The sequence below is a fragment of the Zalophus californianus genome, chromosome 14 (genome assembly GCF_009762305.2).
Source record: "Zalophus californianus isolate mZalCal1 chromosome 14, mZalCal1.pri.v2, whole genome shotgun sequence".
NCBI lineage: Eukaryota > Metazoa > Chordata > Mammalia > Carnivora > Otariidae > Zalophus > Zalophus californianus.
Window position 1 is genome coordinate 75,673,193 of NC_045608.1, and position 22,646 is coordinate 75,695,838.

Below are 22,646 nucleotides of genomic sequence, written 5' to 3' on the forward strand. Positions count from 1 at the left end.
GAGCCACCCAGGTGCCCCAGTTGACTGCTCTTTAAGCCAAACTATAGGGAATGTTTGTTTCAGTATGCATTGTATGACTATAATTAGTAGTAAAATATACAGTGTATCTTGCATTGATTCTAGTTTATGAATCTAGTGAATCGTTGAAATTTCTACCAGAACAAAGTTGGTGATTGTGATCATTAATACTAATCTTTATAAATCATTAATTTGGTTAAACTATTTCGCCTTTTGAAAAGGATCTGTAAATCAAACACGTGTGTGTGTAAATGTGGGCACAGACATTCCTAACTTTTTAATAGCGTGTCTTTGTTGTCTTTTTGTAATTATATCCAGAGACATCTTTTATAGAATGATCTTTCTAAAATAACAAAAGTTTTGTATAACTGATGAAATTAAGCAAAGTTAAAAGTAGAGAAATTAGACCATCAGTTTGGGCAACTAACTAGTTTTGGTAGTTTAGAATTACAAATTTAATTCTAATTCAAATATCTGTTTTTGATTTTAGAAATTTGACCTTTTAATAATTTATTTCCTGATTTCCAACTTGCATAATCAGTACTTGATAAAGGGTTAGTATTTAGAAGATAAAATGTTATCAAATGTCAAAACAGTTTTATCAGCTCTTTCTTCTCTCCACGGCCCTTCCACTGGTCAGGACATCTACCCCTCCACCGTTGTCCTTCCTGGCTTTTCACCATCTGCTCCTCAGGGGTTCTTTTAGCGACTTACACGTGATGGGACAGATCTTTGCGGCGAGACTTCTGTGCACTGGGCACAGGGCTAAGTGCCAGACCAGTGAGTCCTGAATCTGTTGCTCCTTCCCTAAGCCTTTTCCCGAGTGCCACATTCATCTTTCGAACTTGCTGACATATTTACAACTACCTGCTCAGGTTACTATCTACCTATCCCAAACCTGGCTCATTACGATTTCCCGCCTGCCCCTATCCTCCCAACCTAAAGACATGTTCTTTCTCTTAGGCCTTTCCGTCCAGGTCCCTGTACCCTCAGGCCCCGAGCGCAGCCCTCTTCCCCGTCCACATCCAGTACCACATTCGACTCCTGACTGACTGGCTCCATCTGCCTCTTACCCTGTCCTTTTCTTTCCTAGGTCCTTTCTCCTTTTCCCTCCACCAGAATTTTCTTAGAACTGGTCCAATCCGACCATTCTTCTGTTTAAAAACTTCAGAAGACTCCCTGTTGACTGTGAACTTGAGTCCAGATTTCTTGGCACAACAAAAAGGCAGTATTAGGCTTGGCCATAGCTACCTTTTTGCCTCATCCACAAACCCTGTCTCTCCCCAGTGTCCCCCACCCCCATGCTTCTGTTAGCAGAGGGACACGGGAATGCCTGCCGCTCTCCGGATTATCCGCAGAGGATGGCCTTTTGCTTCTGGGCAACTTCTGCTCATCCTTTAAAGCTCAGCTCAAATACCACCTTAACTCTGTACCGTGATCTGACATACTTACCCCGAACAGAAAGTTCAGGCTATTCCTCTGTGTTTCCATGGCACCTTATGCACGCGTCTGTGATGCTGTTAATCACGCTCCACGATAGTGGCTTACTGTCAGTCTGTCTGTCTCTCTTCTCTCCCAGATTCACTGGCAGGTGTCGTGTCTCATCTTTGTACTCTGACACAGCCCCTAGGACACCATAAATTCTCAGTAAACATTTTTAAGTACATCTGCACTAAAAATATTGAATTCCATGAGGTAGGCAGGACAGATATTACCCTTATTTTACAAATAAGCAAATTGCGTCTCAGAAAATTTTGCCCATTTTTCATAAACCCAGCAAGGACAAATATTAATCCACTAGGTAAACATACGATAGTTTAAGGGTAAGTCAGAGGACTGACAAGTAAAGTCCGTGTGGTTTTGCCATGGTAATTGCTCTGGAATATTTGCAAATGCAATTGCTATGTGGAAAAAAAAGTCTACATATGTTATTGTATTGTTTCATTGCTATTTTAATATTGAGAAAAATTTTGAATGTTACGTGAAAGTTAGGAAGGTAATTTTATATTTTTGTAACTTGGCATTTCTTAACAGAAGAGATGTAATATACAACAACAGCATTAATTAGGTTATGTTCCAGACTAATCTTTCTCTTTTAATAACGTGAAGAGGCGTGGTAAACCCCACGTAGCAGTGTAAAATTCCTGAATCTATATTATGTATTAATAGATATACTCTATTGTTCTCCAAAATAAATACAAGCCAAAAAATGTGGTAATATATGGGTCGATACATAATTGAATTTTTTAAATGCATATTATACCATAATTTTCTATAATACTTTTTTTAAAGACTTTATTTTAGAGAAAGAGAAAATGCGTGCATGGAGGGGGGTAGAGAGAGAATCTCATGCAGACTGCGTGCTGAGCGCAGATCCCAACATGGGGCTTGATCCCAGGACCCTGAGATCGTGACCTGAGCTGAAGTCAAAAGTCGGACACTTAACTGACTGAACCACCCAGGTGCCCCTCTATTAACACTTTTTAAGTGATTTCTTTTTTTGGAATGGTAAGAATGTTAAATCCTTTTGAAATATGTTTTTGAATAATTCTGTAGCTTCTCTGTGAGACGGTTTTGTGTCACCAGGCAGTATAGACCAGGCAGGAGGGGTGAGAGCACATGCACAAAGGCCGAGTCCTGCTCCTCAGGCCAGAAGCCATCTTCCGTTTACGCTGACCCGGATGAGAACCCGCGAAAGTGCTGCCTTCTGTCAGTTCCCGGTGGACGTGCGTCTGCTGCAGGCCTGCTGTGTAAGGGCCCACAGTGATCCGAGAGGGGACGGAGATGAGCACCACTGTGCATGTTCCTAGGGAACTCCAAGTGGAGGCAACTGGGACTTCCTTTTTGCGGCACAATATTGCCTTTAACACTTTCTCCTACCTTCTCTGAAAAATTCCCTAACTACTTTATGTTCAATTTTTAGGAATCCTTTGAATATTTAAGAACACAGTTTTCAGTCTAGGCATGTAAGAACAAAACTTTGTTCATTTTAAGATTTCTAGCATGTGTTTGAATAGATTTATGTTAGAAATAACTGATTTTAAAAAACATTTAGCTTTGGGTCTGCCCAAATCTGAAGAAACCATTTTCTGTAACTTTTGAAGCATATGTGAGTTACACACTTTAATCGTTTTATAATTATTTCATACCAGCAATGTGAATATTTGACAACAATTTATTCACTCTCTTTTTATTTAAAACTGAACCACATTTATCTAAATCACATCAGCATTCAGTGTTTCAGTATCCATGAATCATCTTGAAAAATTACTAATTACTTTTAAATGTTGAAGAAAACTTATGGTTTGAATTAACGTCTTTAACTAGTTTTAGTGTTATCATTGTTGAGTTTAAGAGTCTCACAATACTAAGGCACTACTGTCATTTCAGCAGTCAAAAATTAGTGGTAATTACGTTTTAAAATAATTAGAAGTTTGTGATGTCTGGGATTTTGGGCAAATGTAATTTCAAAGTATAAATATATTTCAAATATAAAATTGATCATTTCAACATGCAAAGAAAGGATATATCCGTTATGTTTATCTTAATTGAGTATTTTATAGTTACCTCATCCTGAAAATATTTGCTCTCCTAAAGCAGAAGAGGGGTGGGAGGGTGTGCGTGCACATGAACATGTGTGGTCAGCGCCTAGTTATCTGCAAGAGAAGGAAGAAGCCCTTAAACATTAATAAGTGAGACTTACGGAAAACTTCTTCTTTGAGTCTGAAAAAGTTCCTCAGTTGAAGAGAAGGGGAAAAAAAAAAAAAAAAACCTCCTAACACCAGAAGATGAATTTAACAAAGACTGCTATTATGATGACCATAACGTTTTAAAACTGGAAAACAACTAAAGGCTTAACTGTTTATTCTCTATTTGTTTATTCATAGAGCTTCCTTTTAAAAGTGAATTTTGGGGGCACCTGAGTGGCTCAGTTGGTTGAGCGTCTGCCTTCGGCTCAGGTCATGATCCCAGGGTCCTGGGATGGAGCCCCGCATCGGGCTCCCTGCTCAGTTGGGAAGCCTGCTTCTCCCTCTCCCTCTGACCCTCCCACCTGCTTGCATGCTCTGTCTCTGTCTCTCTCTCAAATGAAAAAAAAAATCTTTAAAAAACAAAAAAATAAAGTGAATTTTGATCATTTATAATTGATATTGGTGCAAATCTAAGCTTCAGTATCATAAAAATCTGAAATTATTACTAATGCCTAAATTACAATAGTAAAACCATCTTGAGCATTTATGTTGATTCATACTGTTCTTGGATAAGGGTGTTGTGTGTGTGTAAGGGTGTTGTGTGTGTGTGTGTGTATGTGTAGGTATGTGTTTGTTGGTGTATTATCCTCCAGAAATTTCAAAAACTATTGCCTTGTGTCATAAGGATTACCAATATGTAGATATTGAAAAGCTCCTTTAATTCATCTGTGTCAGTTAGCTTATCCCCACATGGCTTTTAAGGAGTGTTTAGTCACTGAAAATGGGCAATATGTGCTGCAGCTGTGTTTAGGACTAAAGACAGACCATGTACTTGAGGCACTATATCTTATAATCAAACTTAAGGTAGCTCGCTTTATTACATGTATCCTTAAATCTATTTTCCATTTAGATATTAAAATGATACCAAATCTACTTGTCTTTCACCCTGAATGTATATTCTTTTCAATTAGATAGTGATAGAAAATTCAATTCATCGAATAGCTCCAATACCCTTTGGCTGGGAAGCCGCCACAACGGGTTGACTCTGTATCACAGAGTTGGCATAATGTGAATAACAAGTATTGCCTCAGCCCTCCATCAAGAAAAGAAATTATAGAGATAAACAACACATTTTCAACCCTCAAATCTCTGTTCAAAATCATTACAGAATCGCCAAAGGGCAGCATCTAGGCTTATGTGCTTACACTGTGGGAGATAGTACAGCCAATAAGGAAAACCTGGTCTCTTCTTAAAAAATACTAGAGAGTTTGAAGAATACGTTTACCATCTACGTTCCTTTTGGTCATACTTTTAGTCTCTATGTCTTGTGTCCCAAGTAAGAAAGAGTCGGGCCCCTAATTGTATAAGGATTCTTGCCTCAAAAAGTGCTTATTTATGGTACCTGTAGGTAGACGTTGATTCTTTGGTGGCATAAGTGAGCTAATGGGACCCAGGGCCAGGGAGGGAGGCTGCTGATGAGAGAGACGGGACCATCATACTCTGCGGCCCGGGTGTCTGAACACAGGCCATCCTCTTCTTCCCAGCCAAAGACGAAAGATGGCAGCTTCTCATTTTTCAACCTCTGTTTTAAGATGTTTAAACTGCTGGAAACTGGGTCAAGGAAAGAGTTTCTCTTCGCCCACCACTGCTGCCGGGGCCAAGGGGCTTCTCCCCACGTGTGTAAGACTGCTGGGGTGGATGAGCTCCCTTGGGAGACCCGGCCTTGTCTGCCAGGCAGTTCTGTCATTCAGTGTAATGACATCCCCTCACAGGGATGGCAGGGGAGAGGGCACCAGGATGTGAAGGGAGATTGGGCCAATCCAGGGACCTTCCTCCAGACCCCCTGGGTGTGGAAACCACCTGCGCTCAGGAGTCTAGGGATCTGTGAGGCCCCCTGGTGTTGAGGGGGCCAGTGGGGCAGACACTTGCCCAGCAAGCTCCAACTCCCCGCCCCCCCCCCCCCCGCCAGGCCCCTGCTCTCAGGCAGCCTGGGCTGAAGCTGGGCCACCACCAGACATCCCTCAAAATCTGTATTATTGGGCACGGGAAAGTCATTTAGAAGTATTGGTGTATCATGTACCTAAGTGCCAGTTATATGCAAATCAGGCATGTAGAAATTGAAGCGTGGCAGCTTATCATTTTCTGATACCTAGTATTCTGTGAGGCAACAGACTCCGGAGCCAGACTGCCTGGATTCTGAACAAAATAAACTACTCCACTTCTCTGTGCCTCGGTTTCTTCATCTGTAAGGTAGGGAATCCTGTAGTGTTCTTATCTCATAGCGTTAATCTGTAAGGATGAAGAAGAGTATATAAAAGTACAGAACATGTGCTATCAAAGTTTCTCCTTATGCTTTCTGGACCCCCTGCGTGCCTGGCAAAGCCGCACACACTTGTGTACCTGTCGGTGTACAATTTTAGAACGTATTTGAAGGATGACAAAAGCTGCTTTGCACTTGGCCTTTGATAAATCCAATTTTTTTTGTTTTAAATTAAGGTATGAAGTTGTAGGAGTCATATTTTATCAGTGACCACAGTCATGAGCCAGAAAGTGTTCTTTAAGCACCCAAGTGATAGTTGTAAGTGTCAAGAATTGTTAAGTTGCAGAAGTAGACAGCAAGTAATAGAATAGGCTCATTGGACAATAATTGAGTGGGAGTACATTTTTAAATGAAAATAAAGAGCCAGAAGGCAAAATTAGTACAGATGACTTTTGGAAAGGGTAGGGGAAAAGGATTGAAAACAGGGACTGACAGTCTGTGGTTTTGTCAGGGGAGGCCCTCGAGGCAGTGCGGCATAGCCAAGGGCACCCAGAGGTGTCCATAGCCTGTGTTCCTAGTAGCGACGTTGGGAGGGGGGGACTTTGCCTGTCAGCCATCTGCACACCAGCAACTTTACGGAAGCCTTTCCCAGGCACAGTCACGGTGCTCTGATAATACGCCCAGTGCAGGCCTTCTTCCCCAGTGCTCTGAGCGACTCTGAGGACACTCAGTTGCCGGGGTCAGCTCAGTCAGTTTGAAATTCCACATTTTGAGACGTAGCTAAATAAGATGGCTTTAAGGTACCATCCAACTCTATGCTGGCTTGATTGGAAAAGCTTGGAGAGAGTTTAAGGAAAAGCCATGGATGTGACTAAAATTTGGAAAATGAAACGAAATATTAGAGACACTGAGATTTTTTTTTTTAATCCCGAAAATAAAAAATAAGTAAAAGAAGGGGCAAATTGCGGTAACCGTCCTCAAGTCTATAAAAGGTTACGGTGCTGATAGGTGACTGGCTGTTCCCCATCTCTGCAGAGACCAGAGTAAGAGGAAGTGGGTTCACACTGTAGCATTTTGGACTTAGATTTGATACAAGGGAAAATTTCCTGACAACACACACTGTTCAACACAGAAAAGGGTTCTTGGGGGAGGTTTTAGAATCTTCTCTAGAGATATTTGAAAACAGAATAGATTTTCATCTGTCTAGCCGGCCTTAAGCAGCCCTGTTCATATATAGAAAAGAATGGGTGACCTTTCAGTGTTCATGGCAACATCATGGGGCCTTAAGAACCCACACACTAAAAGGCTGGAAAAGGCTTAGTTCATAGCAGTAATTAAATTTTACTTGGGTCTTCTCATCGGCCATAAATGAAACCTTTTTTTTAATGGCATCATATGCCTAAATTATTCGTTTCCTTGAGCTGTGGAACCTTGAATATATAATAAAATTTTCACAAATTGGTTGCTTCGAAGAAAAGAAAGGGGGAGTTTTTTTTCCAGAATGTAATTAATTCTTAACTTTTCAACTCATTTGAAATGGCTCTTTTTTGATGAGTCTTTGCCTTGCCTAACAAATAGAGCTGTCAGTCAGAGCAATGTCTTTGTCTTCTCTCTGCCTTGAACAGTTACCTCCCCACCAGTCAGCCATGAAATCAGGGGCCTTGGCCTTGTGTATTGGGATGTCAGAAAAGCATGCCCATCAGACCCTGGCTCGCTGTCCTTATCTGCCCTTTTCTGACTTTGGCGCAGTCTGTAAGAGATGTCAAATGTATGGTTGGTGTTTCAGGTGCAGAGGTGTGTCCTGAACTTCCCTTGGCTTTGCTTGTTGTCCTTAAGAGGAACCAGCACTAGGAAAATGTCGGTATTTGTAGGTCTTTGGTTTTACTCTCCTTTTCTTCTCAGGGCTCATCCTACTTCCTAGGCACTCACTTCTCTGAATATCTGGCCCACCTCCAATCTGTTTCTTGTCTCTGTATGCATACTTCATTCAGGTTCTCCTCAAACTGAGGACGTCTGCCATGCTGATCCCTCATGAAAGCATGTTTATCCTATTTGCTCTCTGTCAGAACACGTTCTAGGGAAAATACCTTGGCCAGTTGCTTCATTGTATTCATTGTATTCTTAGAAATTTCAGAGACCATGTGCAGCCAACTGGGGACATGGGAAGTCCTTGGTGAGTCAGCAGACCTTCCAAGCACCCCCCAAATCGCAAGTGCGTATCTTAATCCTAAACTAGCCATGCTGCTCCCTGAGAAGGCCTACAACCAACATGGCCGTCTTCTCTCTTGCCCCTATAGACCTCGGGTGAGGCTAATGACCGTGCAGTCCAAGTTCTTTCATTTTCCAAGTCATTTTAGTACATATCATAAAAAATACATGGTCTGTACTTTATAAACCTTCCCCTTGTGTTGGTGCTCATGATAGAAAAACCTTACCTACTTTAGGAAACCTTTTCTTCACACTTTATGTCAAAAGTAGGAAAGTATTTTGTTTGGTTGGGATTTTTTTCCTCCCCTTTCAAAAAGTCGTGAGACATGCAAATAAATATAAAATGTTCTCTTTGATCTTGTTCAGCCTCTAAAGTGGGTGCAGTAAGAGTCCTACATTTTGGTTTCAGTTCTCAAACTTGTCCTTTGGAAGCTGAATATCAAGAACTCCAGAAAGAGACAGACCATGTAAAGAACAGTTTTAAAGAAAATATCCTAGACGGTCATAGCTTCTGTTGGCACTGACCATATCGTTTTTTGAAATCTGTGCCTCTCCTCTCCTTCTCTATACAGGAGGGTTAGTTATGTTTCTTTGCAGAGTGCATGGAAAGTGCCTGTTAAAATTGGTTGGCAAGTTGCAGCATTGCTCATTACTAATCCTGCCTCCCAGTTCCTTTTCTTTGGTAAGAAACACCGGAGGGGGTGTTTAATAGTTCCACACTCTGTCTCCTGCTAGGGGTAACTGCTTGATTTCTTTTATTGTTCATAGCACTTCTTGAATTAGATTAATTTCTTTGTATTCCATTTCTGTCTTTTCAAGACAGCAATTACTTTGATGAAAAATAAGACATGATACTCACTCGCATATAAATGTAGACCCCATCTCCTTTTATTTTGAAACCTGTTGTTCTGGGAAATATTCTTTAGTGTTCAGCATTTAAGATGGGTTTGCCCCATCCAGAGCACTTAACAGGTTTGCATGATCCCTGCACAGCTGCATCTCTGATGCCGGAAGCGAGGTTAAAGTCAGTTCAGGTGGTGCCTGCACGGTTCGAAGAAGTGCAGAGATTCGGAACAAAAGACAATGGCAACATTTCCATTACACTGCACTCTGAAGCACCTCTTAGGCTGAGATTGTAATGAACTCACCAGATGTAGCAAACCATTGAAAACAGTGAGCTTCCCTGAGCTACCATGAGTGGTACTTGCTTTCTTATAAGACAACAGGTCTCTGAGCTGACACTGTAGTCTGAGTTCCAGGGTTTTCTCTGGGCCAGGTTAAGATACCCTGTGGGGCGCCTAGCAGTATCTGCGTGTTCTGATCTTAGGTGTAGTGCCCCTTTGCCCAAAACAGACTTTAAAGAAACTAGCAAATGCAGTTCAGTATGTAAGCACATGTTAAGATTATGTAATTATTGTTACATGATACAAGAAAGCAGCAACATTTATTGGAAAAGGTAAACATGTTACTGGCAGAAAAGTCCAAGCTGACATCTAATCTAATTCACAGGATCTTCTCTTAGAGACACTGGATAGCATAAGGAAGGGTGTCCTCAGCTGACACAGAAGTAATCTTCAAGTGGATGTTTTAAATACCGGCCCTCTGTAAAAGATGAACATGTAATAAGAAAAGAGTTTGTGAAGACTTTTCTGAAGGAGCCAGTGTGTCTGGCTTTCTGCCTTTACAACAGGGCTGACTTAGCCTCAGGGAGAGTTACATTCATGTGACCATTGGGTTGGTACATCCTTTGGACCTGCTGGTTGATGGCCAACTCACCGTTGCCTTCTTATTGTCGGGAGCACATCCTGGTTGCTGACAAAGGAGGGATGCTAATCTGAAGGAGGGCAGGTTTAGCATTCTGTTTTCAAGATTTAGGGGCCCAAACTCCAGAAGGGGGCTCATCCACTTCTACACAAAGTTGGGCTTTGGGGGGCTTGTAGGAAGGGCCCACTTTTCTCAGAGGAACTTTTAGTCTACTCACACTTTAAATGCATACTAGGACCCCAGAACATGGAAGAAACTATTTTGGTTTTTTTGGATTTTTTTTAGTATAGTTGATACACAGTGTTACATTACATAGTTTCAGGCATACAACCTAGTGATTTGACAAGTGTAAACATTATGCTGTGCTCACACAAGTGTAGTCCCCACCTGTCAGCACACAACACCATTACGCTATCATTGACTGCACTCCTGATGCCATGCCTTCTATTCCCATGACATAATCATTCCATAACTGGAAGCCTGGATGTCCCCAATCCCTTTCACCCATTTTGCCCATCCCCCCCCTTCTGGCAACCCTCAGTTTGTTCTCTGTGTTTATAGGTCTGATTCTGCTTTTTTTTTTTTTGAGGTTCCACATATAAGTGAAGTCATATGGTATTTGTCTTTTTTAGTCTAACTTAATTCACTTAGCACAATGCCCTCCCTCTAGGTGTGTCCATGTTGTCACAAATGGCATGTTCTCATCTTTTTTTATGGCTGCATAATATTTGTGTGTGCGTGCACACGTGTATGCACCACATCCTCCTTATCCATTCATTTATTGATGGACTTCGGTTGCTTCTATATCTTGGCTATTGTAAATAAAGCTACAGTAAACAGAGGGGTGCATATAGCTTTTTGAATTAGTATTTTCATTTTCTTTGGGTAAGTGCCCAGTGGTGGAATTATTGGACCATATGATATTTCTATTCTTAATTTTTTGAGGAGCCTCCATTCTGTTTTCCACAGTGGCTATACCAGTTGCATTCCCACCAATGCTGTAGCGAGGGTTCCTTTTTCTCCACATCCTCACCAACACTTTTTATTTCTTACAGAAGAAAATATTTTGAATCAGGTATTCTTAATGGAAGGGTTGCATTAAATGCCAGGAGAGACCAGGCAGGAAATAAGGGAGCCAGGCAGCGGGTCTTAGCTGTGCAGGCCCTCTTGTGTGTGGGGGATGGAACAGGGGAAGTGGAGGGCAAGTGTCCAGGCTGAAGGGGCTGCCTCACCTCATCCCTGGCTGTTGTAGCCACATGTAAACAAAGACCCAGGATTGCCAGAGCTTCTGGTCTTTCAGGAGAGGCTAGAAATCTTGATTTTACATGATGACCAGAAAACATTTTTTGAAACATCTTTCAGGCCAAACCAAACACATCTACAGTCTGGTTTCAGCTTAAGAGTCTTCAGTTTACAACCTCTGTTTTAAAGCAAGGCCTTACTAATCAACTGTCTTAACCATAACATAGCTTTAAATTGGCCCCATAAGCTTTCAGATTTTTAGCAGAACTGAATCTTGATTTTAAAAAACAATTAAAGATGTTTTCCAATGAGCTCATTAAATTGCCCTAGTAAGTGGGAGTTGTCAGTTTTTCCCTTTTAATTGGTTAAGTTCTTTACCCTCATCCACAGTAATTTTCATTTTAGTGTAGATGGCAGAATAATTATTCAGCATGCATGCTCACCCCGTTGCTTAATTTAGCCCCACATTAGTGGCCTAGCACCATGGATAGTTACCATATCCGTTTAATGAAATGAAATCTGTTTCTGGACTACCTCGTATGCTCGCTGACACTGATTCTGGGATATATGATTAGGGCATTTCCTTTTCATTAAATTGTATACTCAAGTAATCAAGTTTTGTGATTGTTTACATTTGCCTAATCATTTTTCCCAGTTTTATTGAGATACAATTGACATATAACATATATGTTTAAGGTGTACGTGTGATGGTTTGATAAACTTATATATTGAAAAATGATGATCACCACAGCATTAGCTAATAACACTTCCATCTTGTCACATAATTACATTTCTTTTTTTGTTGCTGAGAACATTTAAGATCTACTCTCCTAACAGCTTTCAAATCTATATGTCTGGTCATCTTTACGTGAGGGGAAGTACATACAAACATTAATATTGCTTATTGGATTCTTATTCTGTGCCATCACTGTGCAGAGTGCTACATATCTAGTAACTCATTTAATCTTCACAGAACTCTTTGAGGCACATATCATCATCATCATCATCATCATCATCATTCCTCCTTTCTAGCCATGGGTACTCTGAGGTTAAGTAACTTCCACCCTTTGCCCTAGGTCCTTCAGCAAGCAGTAGAGCCCAAATGCAAGCCAGGCTGCCTGACTCAGAGCAGTGCTCTCTGCCAGCTCGAAGCCCAGTGTTTTACCAGTAGAACATGTTTTCTCCAAGTGTGGAAAAACAGGCATTATTTTGGATCCGACAGTGCCCTGAAAGTCTAATGACAGAAAAGAACAAAATCCAAAGAGCAACTAAGGAACAAGCTGTATCCCCATCCCTCTCTCCTCCCTCGCTACCTCATTTTAATCACTCAGCTATAAATTAGGAGACTATTCTTACTGAAATTTACAATATGTATGTGGCTGAGTCACCTAATGAGCCTGATGTGCCCACCAGGACTCAGGGTTCACAATTGTTCATCAAAAAATAGCAGATGGAAATAAACCTTCCTGGTATTGTCTTAGTTTAAGAGAACATATTTCTCCATTGCTTTCAGACAAAGGGAGAAAACCAACCCACAGCTTGTAAGCAGAGTGAATATTGGTTAATGTGGTGGAGGTATGCTCTTTAGTCATTGACTGAAAGGACTCTAATATAATATTATGCTAATTTGCTTTAGTATGCCAGTATTTTTGATAACTTAATATCATGAAACGAGTGTAATTTTGTATTAGTAAAGACCTTTTATCATAGACCTCGTCAAAAATACAACTCCCTTTTTTCAATTCATGGTTAAATCAATGATAGCTATTTGGCAGAGGCTCAAAATTATCTCTGTTAACTTGTTTTTAATAGTACTTGATTTATATATGTGCTCAAACCTCCACCAGGTATGTGTATGTTTACTAATTGCAGCCATATGCATTTAAACACAGTGTTATTGGTGGGAAATGAAGCATAAAACATGAAAAATGTATAATTACTAAGCGTTGAAATTATAGTTTTTAACTCCTTCCAGAACAGGGATGTTATGATACAGCTTTGATTATTTTTCATTTCAGATGAGTGAGGTTCCTACATAGATTTGGTGATCCCTTGCTTACCTTCCTAATTAATTATAAAATTCTTCCCTCTAATGGACATAAATGAATTAACACATTGGTTCACCCATTAATATACGCTTTTCCTTTGGATTCATGCTGTTCTCCCAACTCAGATACAGGTAGATCCTTCAGAACAAGATTAAATAAAGCCCTTGGATATATCAGCGAGAGAACTTTGGTTGCTTTCCCTATTTTTCTAATCTGATTTTATAAATCAAGAACATAACAGTATCTGATCTCCGTGACATAACTTGTTCAACATTGAATGCATTTGCTTGTGTATGTGCAATAGTTCTGTGGACTGCAGACCATTAATGACTGCACTTTATTTCAGACAATCCATGGACACAAGGGACCAGTCACTGCAGTGGCCTTTGCCCCTGATGGACGATATCTTGCCACCTACTCAAATACGGACAGCCACATTTCTTTCTGGCAGGTAAGTGTAGATGCCACAGGGTCTTGGTGTATACTGCATGATTCGCTTTTGCTGAGAGAGGCTTCCTGTTAGGCCTGCCCACCAGCCCTTCCTCCTACCCTCCCCTCTTTTTTCAACAAACATCAAGTATTTATTGCTGACTGATTCTGTGCCACATGCTAGCATGCAGGGTGCACTGAGAATACAGTGAGTCATCTGGAGGGAGTAGGGTCTGCTCTCACAGAGCTTGAGGTCTGCGGGAGACACATGTAAAGAAGCAATTATAATGCAGAGGGGAGCCTGAGAATAAGGTTGTGGGACCAGCTCACAGAGGAAGTGACATCTGAACTGAGACACGACAAGGGTAAGGAAGGGCCAGAGGGTAAGGGTAGGGCAGATTGAGAGAAAGGGAGAGCCTTTCGGTGGTAAGCAAGGGCACGGCGTGCCTGAGGGCCTGGCCAGAAAGGCACGGGGCCCGGCAGGCCCTGCGCAAGGATGCGGACAGCTCCAGTGGGGCAGAGGGTACAGGGGAAGGGCAGCCGGGTATCACCTCCATATCCTGCTTACGTTATCTAATTTCTCTTTGCATTCTCACTTTCCCACATAGGGCTCTTCATTCCCAAACTACCCAGACATTTTCAAAAACCTGAGTATCATTGAGTGGCAGTTTATGAGGATGCCTATATTTAATTCTGATTAAAATGCATATTAACTTTGAGCACCTAATTTTTACAATAGAATTTCTTTTGTCCTCAGTGATTAATCTCCATCCCATCTTTTTAATTATCTTCCTCCTGATAGTTATAAAAAAGTTAAACATTATCAACTCCCTCCTTCATGAAAAGCCAATTTAAAATTTGGTTGTTACCTTTACTTTCCTAGGATGCAAGTATGTTTTATGAGATTCAGTTTATTGCCTTGAAAGCTTAAAAAAAAAAAAATGAAAGTTTAAATAAGACTTCAGCACAACTTGATGGTTTTAAAAAAATCAATACCTAATAAAATGTAAAACAGATACAATAAATTGCTTAATTAACAACATGCTATTAAAGCATGACAACTTCCAAATCTGTCACAGACTTTTCCTGCTCTTCATCTAATTTAGTTTTCCAGTTTATTTTCTCATTATCTTTTCTCCCAGAATATATCTCCAGCATCTTAATTGGCTCATATTAAACTCTTTTCCTTGGAGAGCTCCCCGGTCCCCATTTCTCCCAGTGGTCCACTGCAGGGCCTGTGGTTTGCATTGCTGCCGTCCGCGCCACCAAGCCTGTTAGGCGTCCGTAGAGTGGACCCTCACAACAGTGCTTCTTTAAAGGGTTCCCCCCCCCAATTGTTTTTCTATACAGTGGTCTCTTTATACGAACTGTGCTTTGATACAAATTTTCTGCTATTTCCCACTCTGTTGGAATCCCAGAGGAGTGTTTATATAAAGCTCCACATTCATTCCACATTTATTCAATGGTGTTGAAGTGCCGGGTGCCGGCTTCTCCTTTAGGGATATGGAGTCAACAAGCCGTAAGTTCCCGCTTTCAAGGAGCTTGGGTTGGTCCATGCTTTCTTTGTGGAATAAACAAAAATCTTTTTGGTTTTGTCCAACTTTTCTCAGAAAAAAAAAATTTGTTTTATAAAGGAATACCTCCTAACTTAGCCAGATTTGAAACTGTTTCCAGTATTTTCCTGATTTTCTATATGGTAAACCTTTTCCCCATTATCTAGGTGTTCAGGGTTCTGTTTGGATATGATCATCTCTTCCTTGAATTTTTTTTCTATTTTTATCAAAGTTCCTGCCTAGCACATTGAGGGGATTAGGGTTAGCATCCTTTCTCACCTTAGAGCTCGGGATCATTCGTTAGATAGATGGTAGCTTTCCGAGATACTTCTTCTCCAGTTCCCCTCTTCAGCCTCGTGCCGCTGCCCCTGGGCTTTGCCAAGCACACTTGAACCTGCCCGTCTGTACACGCAGCCATGCGCGTGATGGAACCATAGCGCGCTTCCTTGGCGCGCGCTCCTCCACTCCCGGGGCCGCCTCGGGCTGGCCGCAGGTGTGGGTGCAGTGCACCAAGGCCGGGGGCAGCTCAGGCAACACCCAAGTCTTCGCCTCCAAACCCAATGTCAGGATGTAAAATGCAGCCCATTTCTTAAATTATACCCCACTGGGTCTTGAAACTTAAGCCAAAGGCACAGAAACATTTCAGCTTTATCAAGAAAATAGAATAAAACCTCTTCCAGAGGTAGAAGGTAGAAGGGGGGTTGATTTGAATTAAAGAGAGTCAAGAAAGCATTGTTGGATCTCCTGCTGCTCTCCCAAAAGGGGTTTTGCTGATTTATTTAGATACATATTGTTTAGTTCTAATGATGTATGATATAATACTTTTGTATTATTCCAGTAAATGTACTGTAATATATTTTGAAAACTTAATGAAGTCTTATTAATACAGGACCTTACAAAAGCTATGAGCTATTAAAATCTTTGCTGAGAAATGAGTGTTAATGAGAAATATTGGTTGGATAATTACTCAAGTGAGACTTAGTAAAAGGTTTGTGTGCAGCATTACTTACACTGAGAATTGCATTAAAACACTTTCTGTTTTGATGAATTACATCTGTATGTGTTTCTATGTGTTCAGAAAATAATCTTCACAGAACTGGTTTTGTGAAGCATTATTTTTAAAGGGAAGGGAAAAACCAAAGTTGCCCTCTAGTTATTTACAAACTCAGCTATGGAATGATGTCATCAGGCAATCTTCCAAACCCTTTGATCCTCTGACAACATATTCCTATAAGTTGAATATTTCACATCAGGGTCTCCGTTGGTATTTGAACGAGGGGAGTTGAGTAACGAAATCAAGTACAACTGTGATTCCCTCACCTAAATTTCACCACTACCCTCCAACTAGGGAGTATCCTCTCCCAGAAATGCCCAAAGTAAATTAGATGGATATTGGTTTCACTTATGGTGATATATTCCACCGTAAAATAGAATCCTCTTCAGCCTTTAAAAAGGATACTGTAAATCTGTGGCCATTAACATGAAAAGATGGTTCTCAACATTTTTTTTGAATGAAAGAGGCAGATTGTGAAACTAACTGCCTTCTAATATGAGCCTGTTTTACATAAAACTCCTGAAACCCGCTTCTTCTTATATGTACACAAAATTGTAGGTCTGGAAAGAAGTTTGCCAAAATGTTAGTGATTGTCTTTGGGAAGTAAGATTTCGGGGCCTTTTGCTTTCTCTTTTATACTTCTCTTTATTATTCAAATGTTCCACAATGAGTTGTTTAGTATCTTTGTAATTAAGAAAAACTTGAAGGTTACCAAATACTCTAACTCCGGGTAGTTTTTATTCATTCGAGACTCAGATTGCCCTTTCATGTAGTTTGTAAGATGGTCACTGGTCAAGAAAACATTAATATTGGATAACAGCATGGTTCGTTGCTGCAGTGAGCATTGTTTGGCTGAGCTTTTTGGAAAAAGGAATACTCACCTTTACTACTTCAGATTATCTCCACTCTGAAGAGGTCATAGGGAGAGCATGCTCTGAGGATCAACACATTCTCGTTAACCTCAGGGTCTTCCTCATCCCAGCCTTGTGCATGTGTAACACTGCCATCCCACATAGAACTTCACATAGCCCCGTTCTGAGGCGGGAAGGCTGTGTGACCCTTCCGAAGGCATTTATCAATCAGTTTATCAAATGATCTATCAGTCACTCATGGGCTGGCTCAGCTTATAAGGAGAACCCAGATGGAATGATGGACTTCTTGTTGACGTTTTTCCATCCGTAGCATTCTAATAAGGTACCCTCTCCCTGTCGCCCTTTGGCCCTCAACACGTTTCTGGTATGCGGCTAAATTTTGCAGGAAAGAATTAAAAATAAGGAAGTGGCTGAGCATGTTGGATACCCTTAGCATTTGGAGTCACCAGCAGAACTCAAGCTTCATACATATTTTCATAGAAAATCCATAAAGCATGAAAAATAGTTTGTAGTTGTTTATCAACTGAGAAATGAGATTTTTTTATTAATTATTATTAAAGCAGAGTATGCCTGTTGATGCCAGTTAATGTTAACCACCAATTTTCTGGATCATTTGGATCTGTTCTGTTAGAGGACTAAATTATTATGTACTGTTACTTTTTTGTACAAGTGAGGACTATCAAATCAAGCTCACCACCATTATTTATATTTAAACTATTTGGGAACCTTCCGAAAGCAACAAGACATTGATTTTTGTCTGTTATGGAGTTTTTGGAAAAGGTGGGGGGAAGGAAGGAAGGAAAGAAGTTTTTGGAGGATGACAGACAGTAAGGTACTGTCTAGTTTTAAATGTTAACTTTAATAGAAAGAGTTAATGATAACCATACATTTGGTTTTAAAATGTGACCTCGTACACTAGTGATTTTTTTTCACCTCTGTGTTGTGTTCGGCACTATTATTAATGCAGGAAAATCAGTAACATTAGTCATCTTAAAAGGGTTATTACTCAAGATGATTTAAATTGTGAAAATGTCAGTGGAGCCTGCACGCATCCTGCTAGAGATGCCATGATTTACGCCCTCTGACACCATCGTGCTGCCGAGAAGGGCCGGAGAAAAGAATGGCTTATATTTTGCACTGATCCAAATGCAGAGCATGATATCAGCAATAACCCAGTGTACATGTCCCAGGATTTGCCAAGGTTTCATGTGTCAACCATTTGTATACATTGAACCATAATCTTCAGGCTTTATACAAGACCCTAGAATCGTATGCATTTAGACGGGGGTTATACTGAAGAGAAGAACTGGAAATGAAAATTAGTGCAAAGAAAAATACTATTTCTGAGACCTCTTTTCTGATTTTCAGTATGCTTTCCATGTGATTTGCAATAGCACAAAAAAAGGTATATTGAGAAACTGTTAAGTAATATTTAGAATCCACAGGCTTCTTCAGACCCCATTGCTCAGGTAACAGTTCACTGGGGTAACTGCCTTTCAGTATTTAGCACTTGGACCGAACACATAGTTGTTCTTGAGCCATAATTTCCGTGTTCTTTTTCACTGCTGTGAATGGATTAAGAGAACTTAAAATTCAAATCAAATCCTGAAAAGCCACCAAAAAGCAGAAATGAACTGATAAAAACGTATTGCCATTAAAGTGTTAGAGTGTCCTCCGTTCAGCGTGGCAGCAAAAAGCAAGCCACAGATATGGTATTGAGATGCAGTTGACTCCAGGTTTCCCCCTCAGAATGAACTGGAGCTTTCCAGAGACTGAATTCTGTACAAAGCGGGTGAGGAGGGAAGGTGTGGGTACATGCGCATGGGGGACAGGGTCACGGGGACGGATGCCAGTTTGCTTTGTTTCCTTGAATGACCTGGAAGTCCCCAAAACTGTGTTGGTTGACTCGTCCTTGAGGGGGTGCAGGGAGTCCTGACGGGAAGGAACAGAAAAGGTCGGCTGTGTGAAGTACCCACAATTGCCAAAGATTGTCTGACTGAGCTGCTTTGTTAACATCCATCATTTAGCCCCCTTCTTAAAGATTGATGGCTGCTCCTGCTGTCAGGTTCTACCCACGAAGTCAGATTTGCCTGGATTTGTGCACTTACTGTAGCAGCACCAGAGCGGTTCCAGGCACACCGAGAGGCGCGCTGTTGGGGCTAAGGACAGATGCTCAGCTGAACGCGCATCAGCGCTGTGGCAGAGAGAGTGACCAGGAGAGGGTTCCTTAAGTGACACACATGTTCTCATGTCCCTGTGTCTCCCCAGATGAACACCTCGCTGCTGGGGAGCATTGGCATGCTGAACTCGGCACCTCAGCTGCGCTGCATTAAGACCTACCAGGTGCCCCCCGTGCAGCCCGCCTCGCCCGGCTCCCACAACGCGCTGCGACTGGCCCGGCTCATCTGGACTTCCAACCGCAACGTCATCCTCATGGCCCACGACGGGAAGGAGCACCGCTTCATGGTCTAACGCTGGCGCCTGCTGCCCTGGCCACCTCCGAGTTCCGTCCGTCCGTTCTCCCAGCTGAGAGTCCTCTGTCCTTCCTCACACGGATCATTCCTCAGTGCCTGCCCGCACCAGTGCCCCCCGGGGGCGCGGCCGAGGCCAGGTCACTCCTGCATGGCTCTTGGGGGCAGATGCCCACTTGTGTCACCTGTGATTCAGAGGCATGCACACACCGCTCTGCAGGATGTGGCCCTTCTGTCAGCACTAGGTCGTTTTTCCCCCGCCGGGGCTGGGGGTGGGGGATGTCTGCGGGCCCCAGGATCCCTCCTGTCGCTTGGTGCACCAGAAGCCTCCAGTTCAGTAAACACTGTGATTGTGTTCCCAGCCCAGGTCAGCAACCCCACCTCTGAGCTCCTGCTTGAACCTGGTGGTTTTGACGTTGGGTTTTGAGGTAATTGTGGCAGTCCTAATTAGCGAAGTTATTTTCCTTTAGATCGCCTAAAATATATTCTTGTTTACCAAAAAGATTCTGTGTTTACATGGTTGGTTTTTTTCCCCCCATGACTGCTAGGAAACTGCTCACTCCAATTTCCTAGGGTTTAGCCACTCTTTCTTTATTAATACCTAACAGATTGGAGATTAATGAGAAAATACACCAAAAAATTGTTCCTCCTCACGGAAAATAGAGTTTCCCAGGCACCTAGCCTTCTAAAATGCTCGTATCCTGCTTAGTAGTCTATTTAGTAGTTTAAAATAAAAAATCATCACTATTTATGATCTAGTTAATATAATTATCCAGTCACTCTAATCTCTTAAATGGACTTTTATAATAAAGAACTGAGTTTGGAAGCATAGCATATACTAAATAAGAAGACTCTTATGTCTGTTGCTACAGGTCCTTTTAAGAAAGACCTTACCCCTTCCTTCCAGAAACCTTACAGACCTACAGTTCCCACGTGTACAACCTATGTCAGTTATCATGGAATAGTTACAGTTCAGCCTTCAAACTGATCAATTAAAGGAAAACAAAGACAGCATTTCTTTTACACAAGTGTCCTAGAAAATTAGTACCTATGGCACAAGCATTCAGGAGAATATATAAAATGTGAGGGCTCTCAAGTTATTTGAGCAAACATTGCAATGAGGGTGTCCATCACACTTCGAAGTACACTTTAACTAGGTCGCTTTCTTCTCTTTATGTCAAATTATGCTGGTTCTTGCTCATAGTAATGGGAAAAAAAAATCCATAAAATAATATTTTGTATGAATTGCTCCTAACAAATCTTGATCTGTACATAGTTGGGCATTTGGTTGTTTGGTTAGTTGTTGATTGGTTGGCTAGACACAATGGTTTATTAAATGCTAAAACAGAAAATGATTTATTAAATTCAGAGAAGGTAGGAAATTTCCAGAGGAACCAAAATGATAATGGGAGCATTTAATTGGAAAAGCGTAGATTGTTAAGAGTTTATGTAATATACAAAAAAATAGGATCACAGTCCAGGAACAAATCCATCTGTCATTTTACTAAAACAGATTTTTAAAGAACATGTTAAGAAATTAAGATCCACTAGAACGTCTCTTTCCTATTGATATGAAGTGTGTTATTTGCATTGATGACAAACCTGTACTGTTGCTTGGTTTTAGACTTTGGGTGTTCTTTTAAAAGTGAATTGATGCCACATGCATGTACATTGTATTTATAAAGATTATATATGTAGTTTCCAAGGAAGAAACAAAGAACTATCCAGTGTAGATTTATTTGTTTGGTGCACATGCCATTGTGTTCGATTATAGGTAGAAAAACCTGAGGTAAACAAAAGTTGCGCTTGGTTTTTTCAGTGGGCTCCCAAGTCTTCTCCATACCCAGCACATGTTTACTTTATGAACTTAAATAGGGATTAACTTATTCTAGACTACAAAGTTGTTTTGGAATGATGAAGCAAAAGTATACCTTTAGAGGGTTTAAAACAAAGATGTGAGACAATAGGCAGGCCGCCTCGGACTCGCAGTGGGACACACCCCGGGGTCCGGAACAAAGCCATGAGGCCCAGGGGCAAAACATCTGGGCGGTGGGCAGAGGCCAGCCTGTCCCACAGTCTGTCTGATTATCGGCCAGTAGAATATTAAAAGTCGGATGGATGATATCTGATGGTTAGACGTCTCTAACTGCTAAATGAGTATTTGCATTCTTGTTAACACAAATCTCCTCTTGGCTGTTTTGATAACTACAGTCCCAGACTTCATCACTGCTTAGATTTCTCAGCACTGAGGCAAACTTTGTATTGTCATCCCAGTGTATGCTTTTAGTGTTTTATTGATTTTGTTGGCACTGTATTTGGACCTATCCTTGTAAATGTAGAGACATATATGGCTTCATTGGTAATTTACAAGCAAAAGATGACATGACGTGACACCTGTATGAAAATGTAACGATTGAACTCACTGTGCACAGCAAGTGATTAAAATGTCTGCCTCTCAAGACATTTCCACTGAATAGATTCTATATGTGCTGAATGTCCCTGTGTACATATGTGTGTTAAATAAAACTGAATTGTACTGAAGATTGTTTTTCTCATTAAAAACATTGTTCACTCTTCTTAAACATTCTCAGTTGAAATCCATATGCTTTCTCCCCCCCTGCCCGCCCTCTTCCCGCCTTCTTTGGTACCAAATTAAGCCTTCTATTTCTGTATAATTATTCATTTCCCTGGAGAGCTAGCTTCAGGAAAGGCAAACTTGTCACAAAGGACAGTAGAGCAGGAATACGTTTCCAAAGTGCAAGAGAAACAACTCCTACCAGAAACTCAACAGCGCCCTCTGTGGTTTGGGCAAGGGATTTGCATGCATGGTGCTTTATCTCCACCCTAAGTTGCTCCTAAATAGACTTCCGTTGTACGGAATTCTATCTTGTCAGATTTCATGACATGGGTTGGCCCCGGAGTTGGGGGTGCTGGACGGAGATCATAAAACTCATTTCATTTAAGACTCAGTTTGGAGTTGAATTTGAATCCCTGAGGTAATGGCTGTAATTGGTTTCAGGAAAAGCAAGACTAACAAA

General features: G+C 41.2%; 1 protein-coding gene across 5 annotated transcripts in view; it reads left to right on the forward strand.

Annotated features, from left to right (window-relative positions):
* Positions 1–22,149, forward strand: part of WDR7 (WD repeat domain 7) — a 364,018-nt gene extending 341,869 nt beyond the window's left edge. For 4 of the 5 annotated variants that reach the window (XM_027577317.1, XM_027577319.1, XM_027577316.1 and 1 more), the window contains 2 exons: positions 13,576–13,680; positions 19,406–19,609. In XM_027577317.1, coding sequence (XP_027433118.1) covers positions 13,576–13,680; positions 19,406–19,609 — 309 coding nt within the window. Of the gene's footprint in view, positions 1–13,575; positions 13,681–19,405 lie in introns of all 5 variants that reach the window. The other variant, XM_027577315.2, reaches the window with a different exon arrangement.
* The last annotated feature ends 497 nt before the right edge of the window (positions 22,150–22,646 follow it).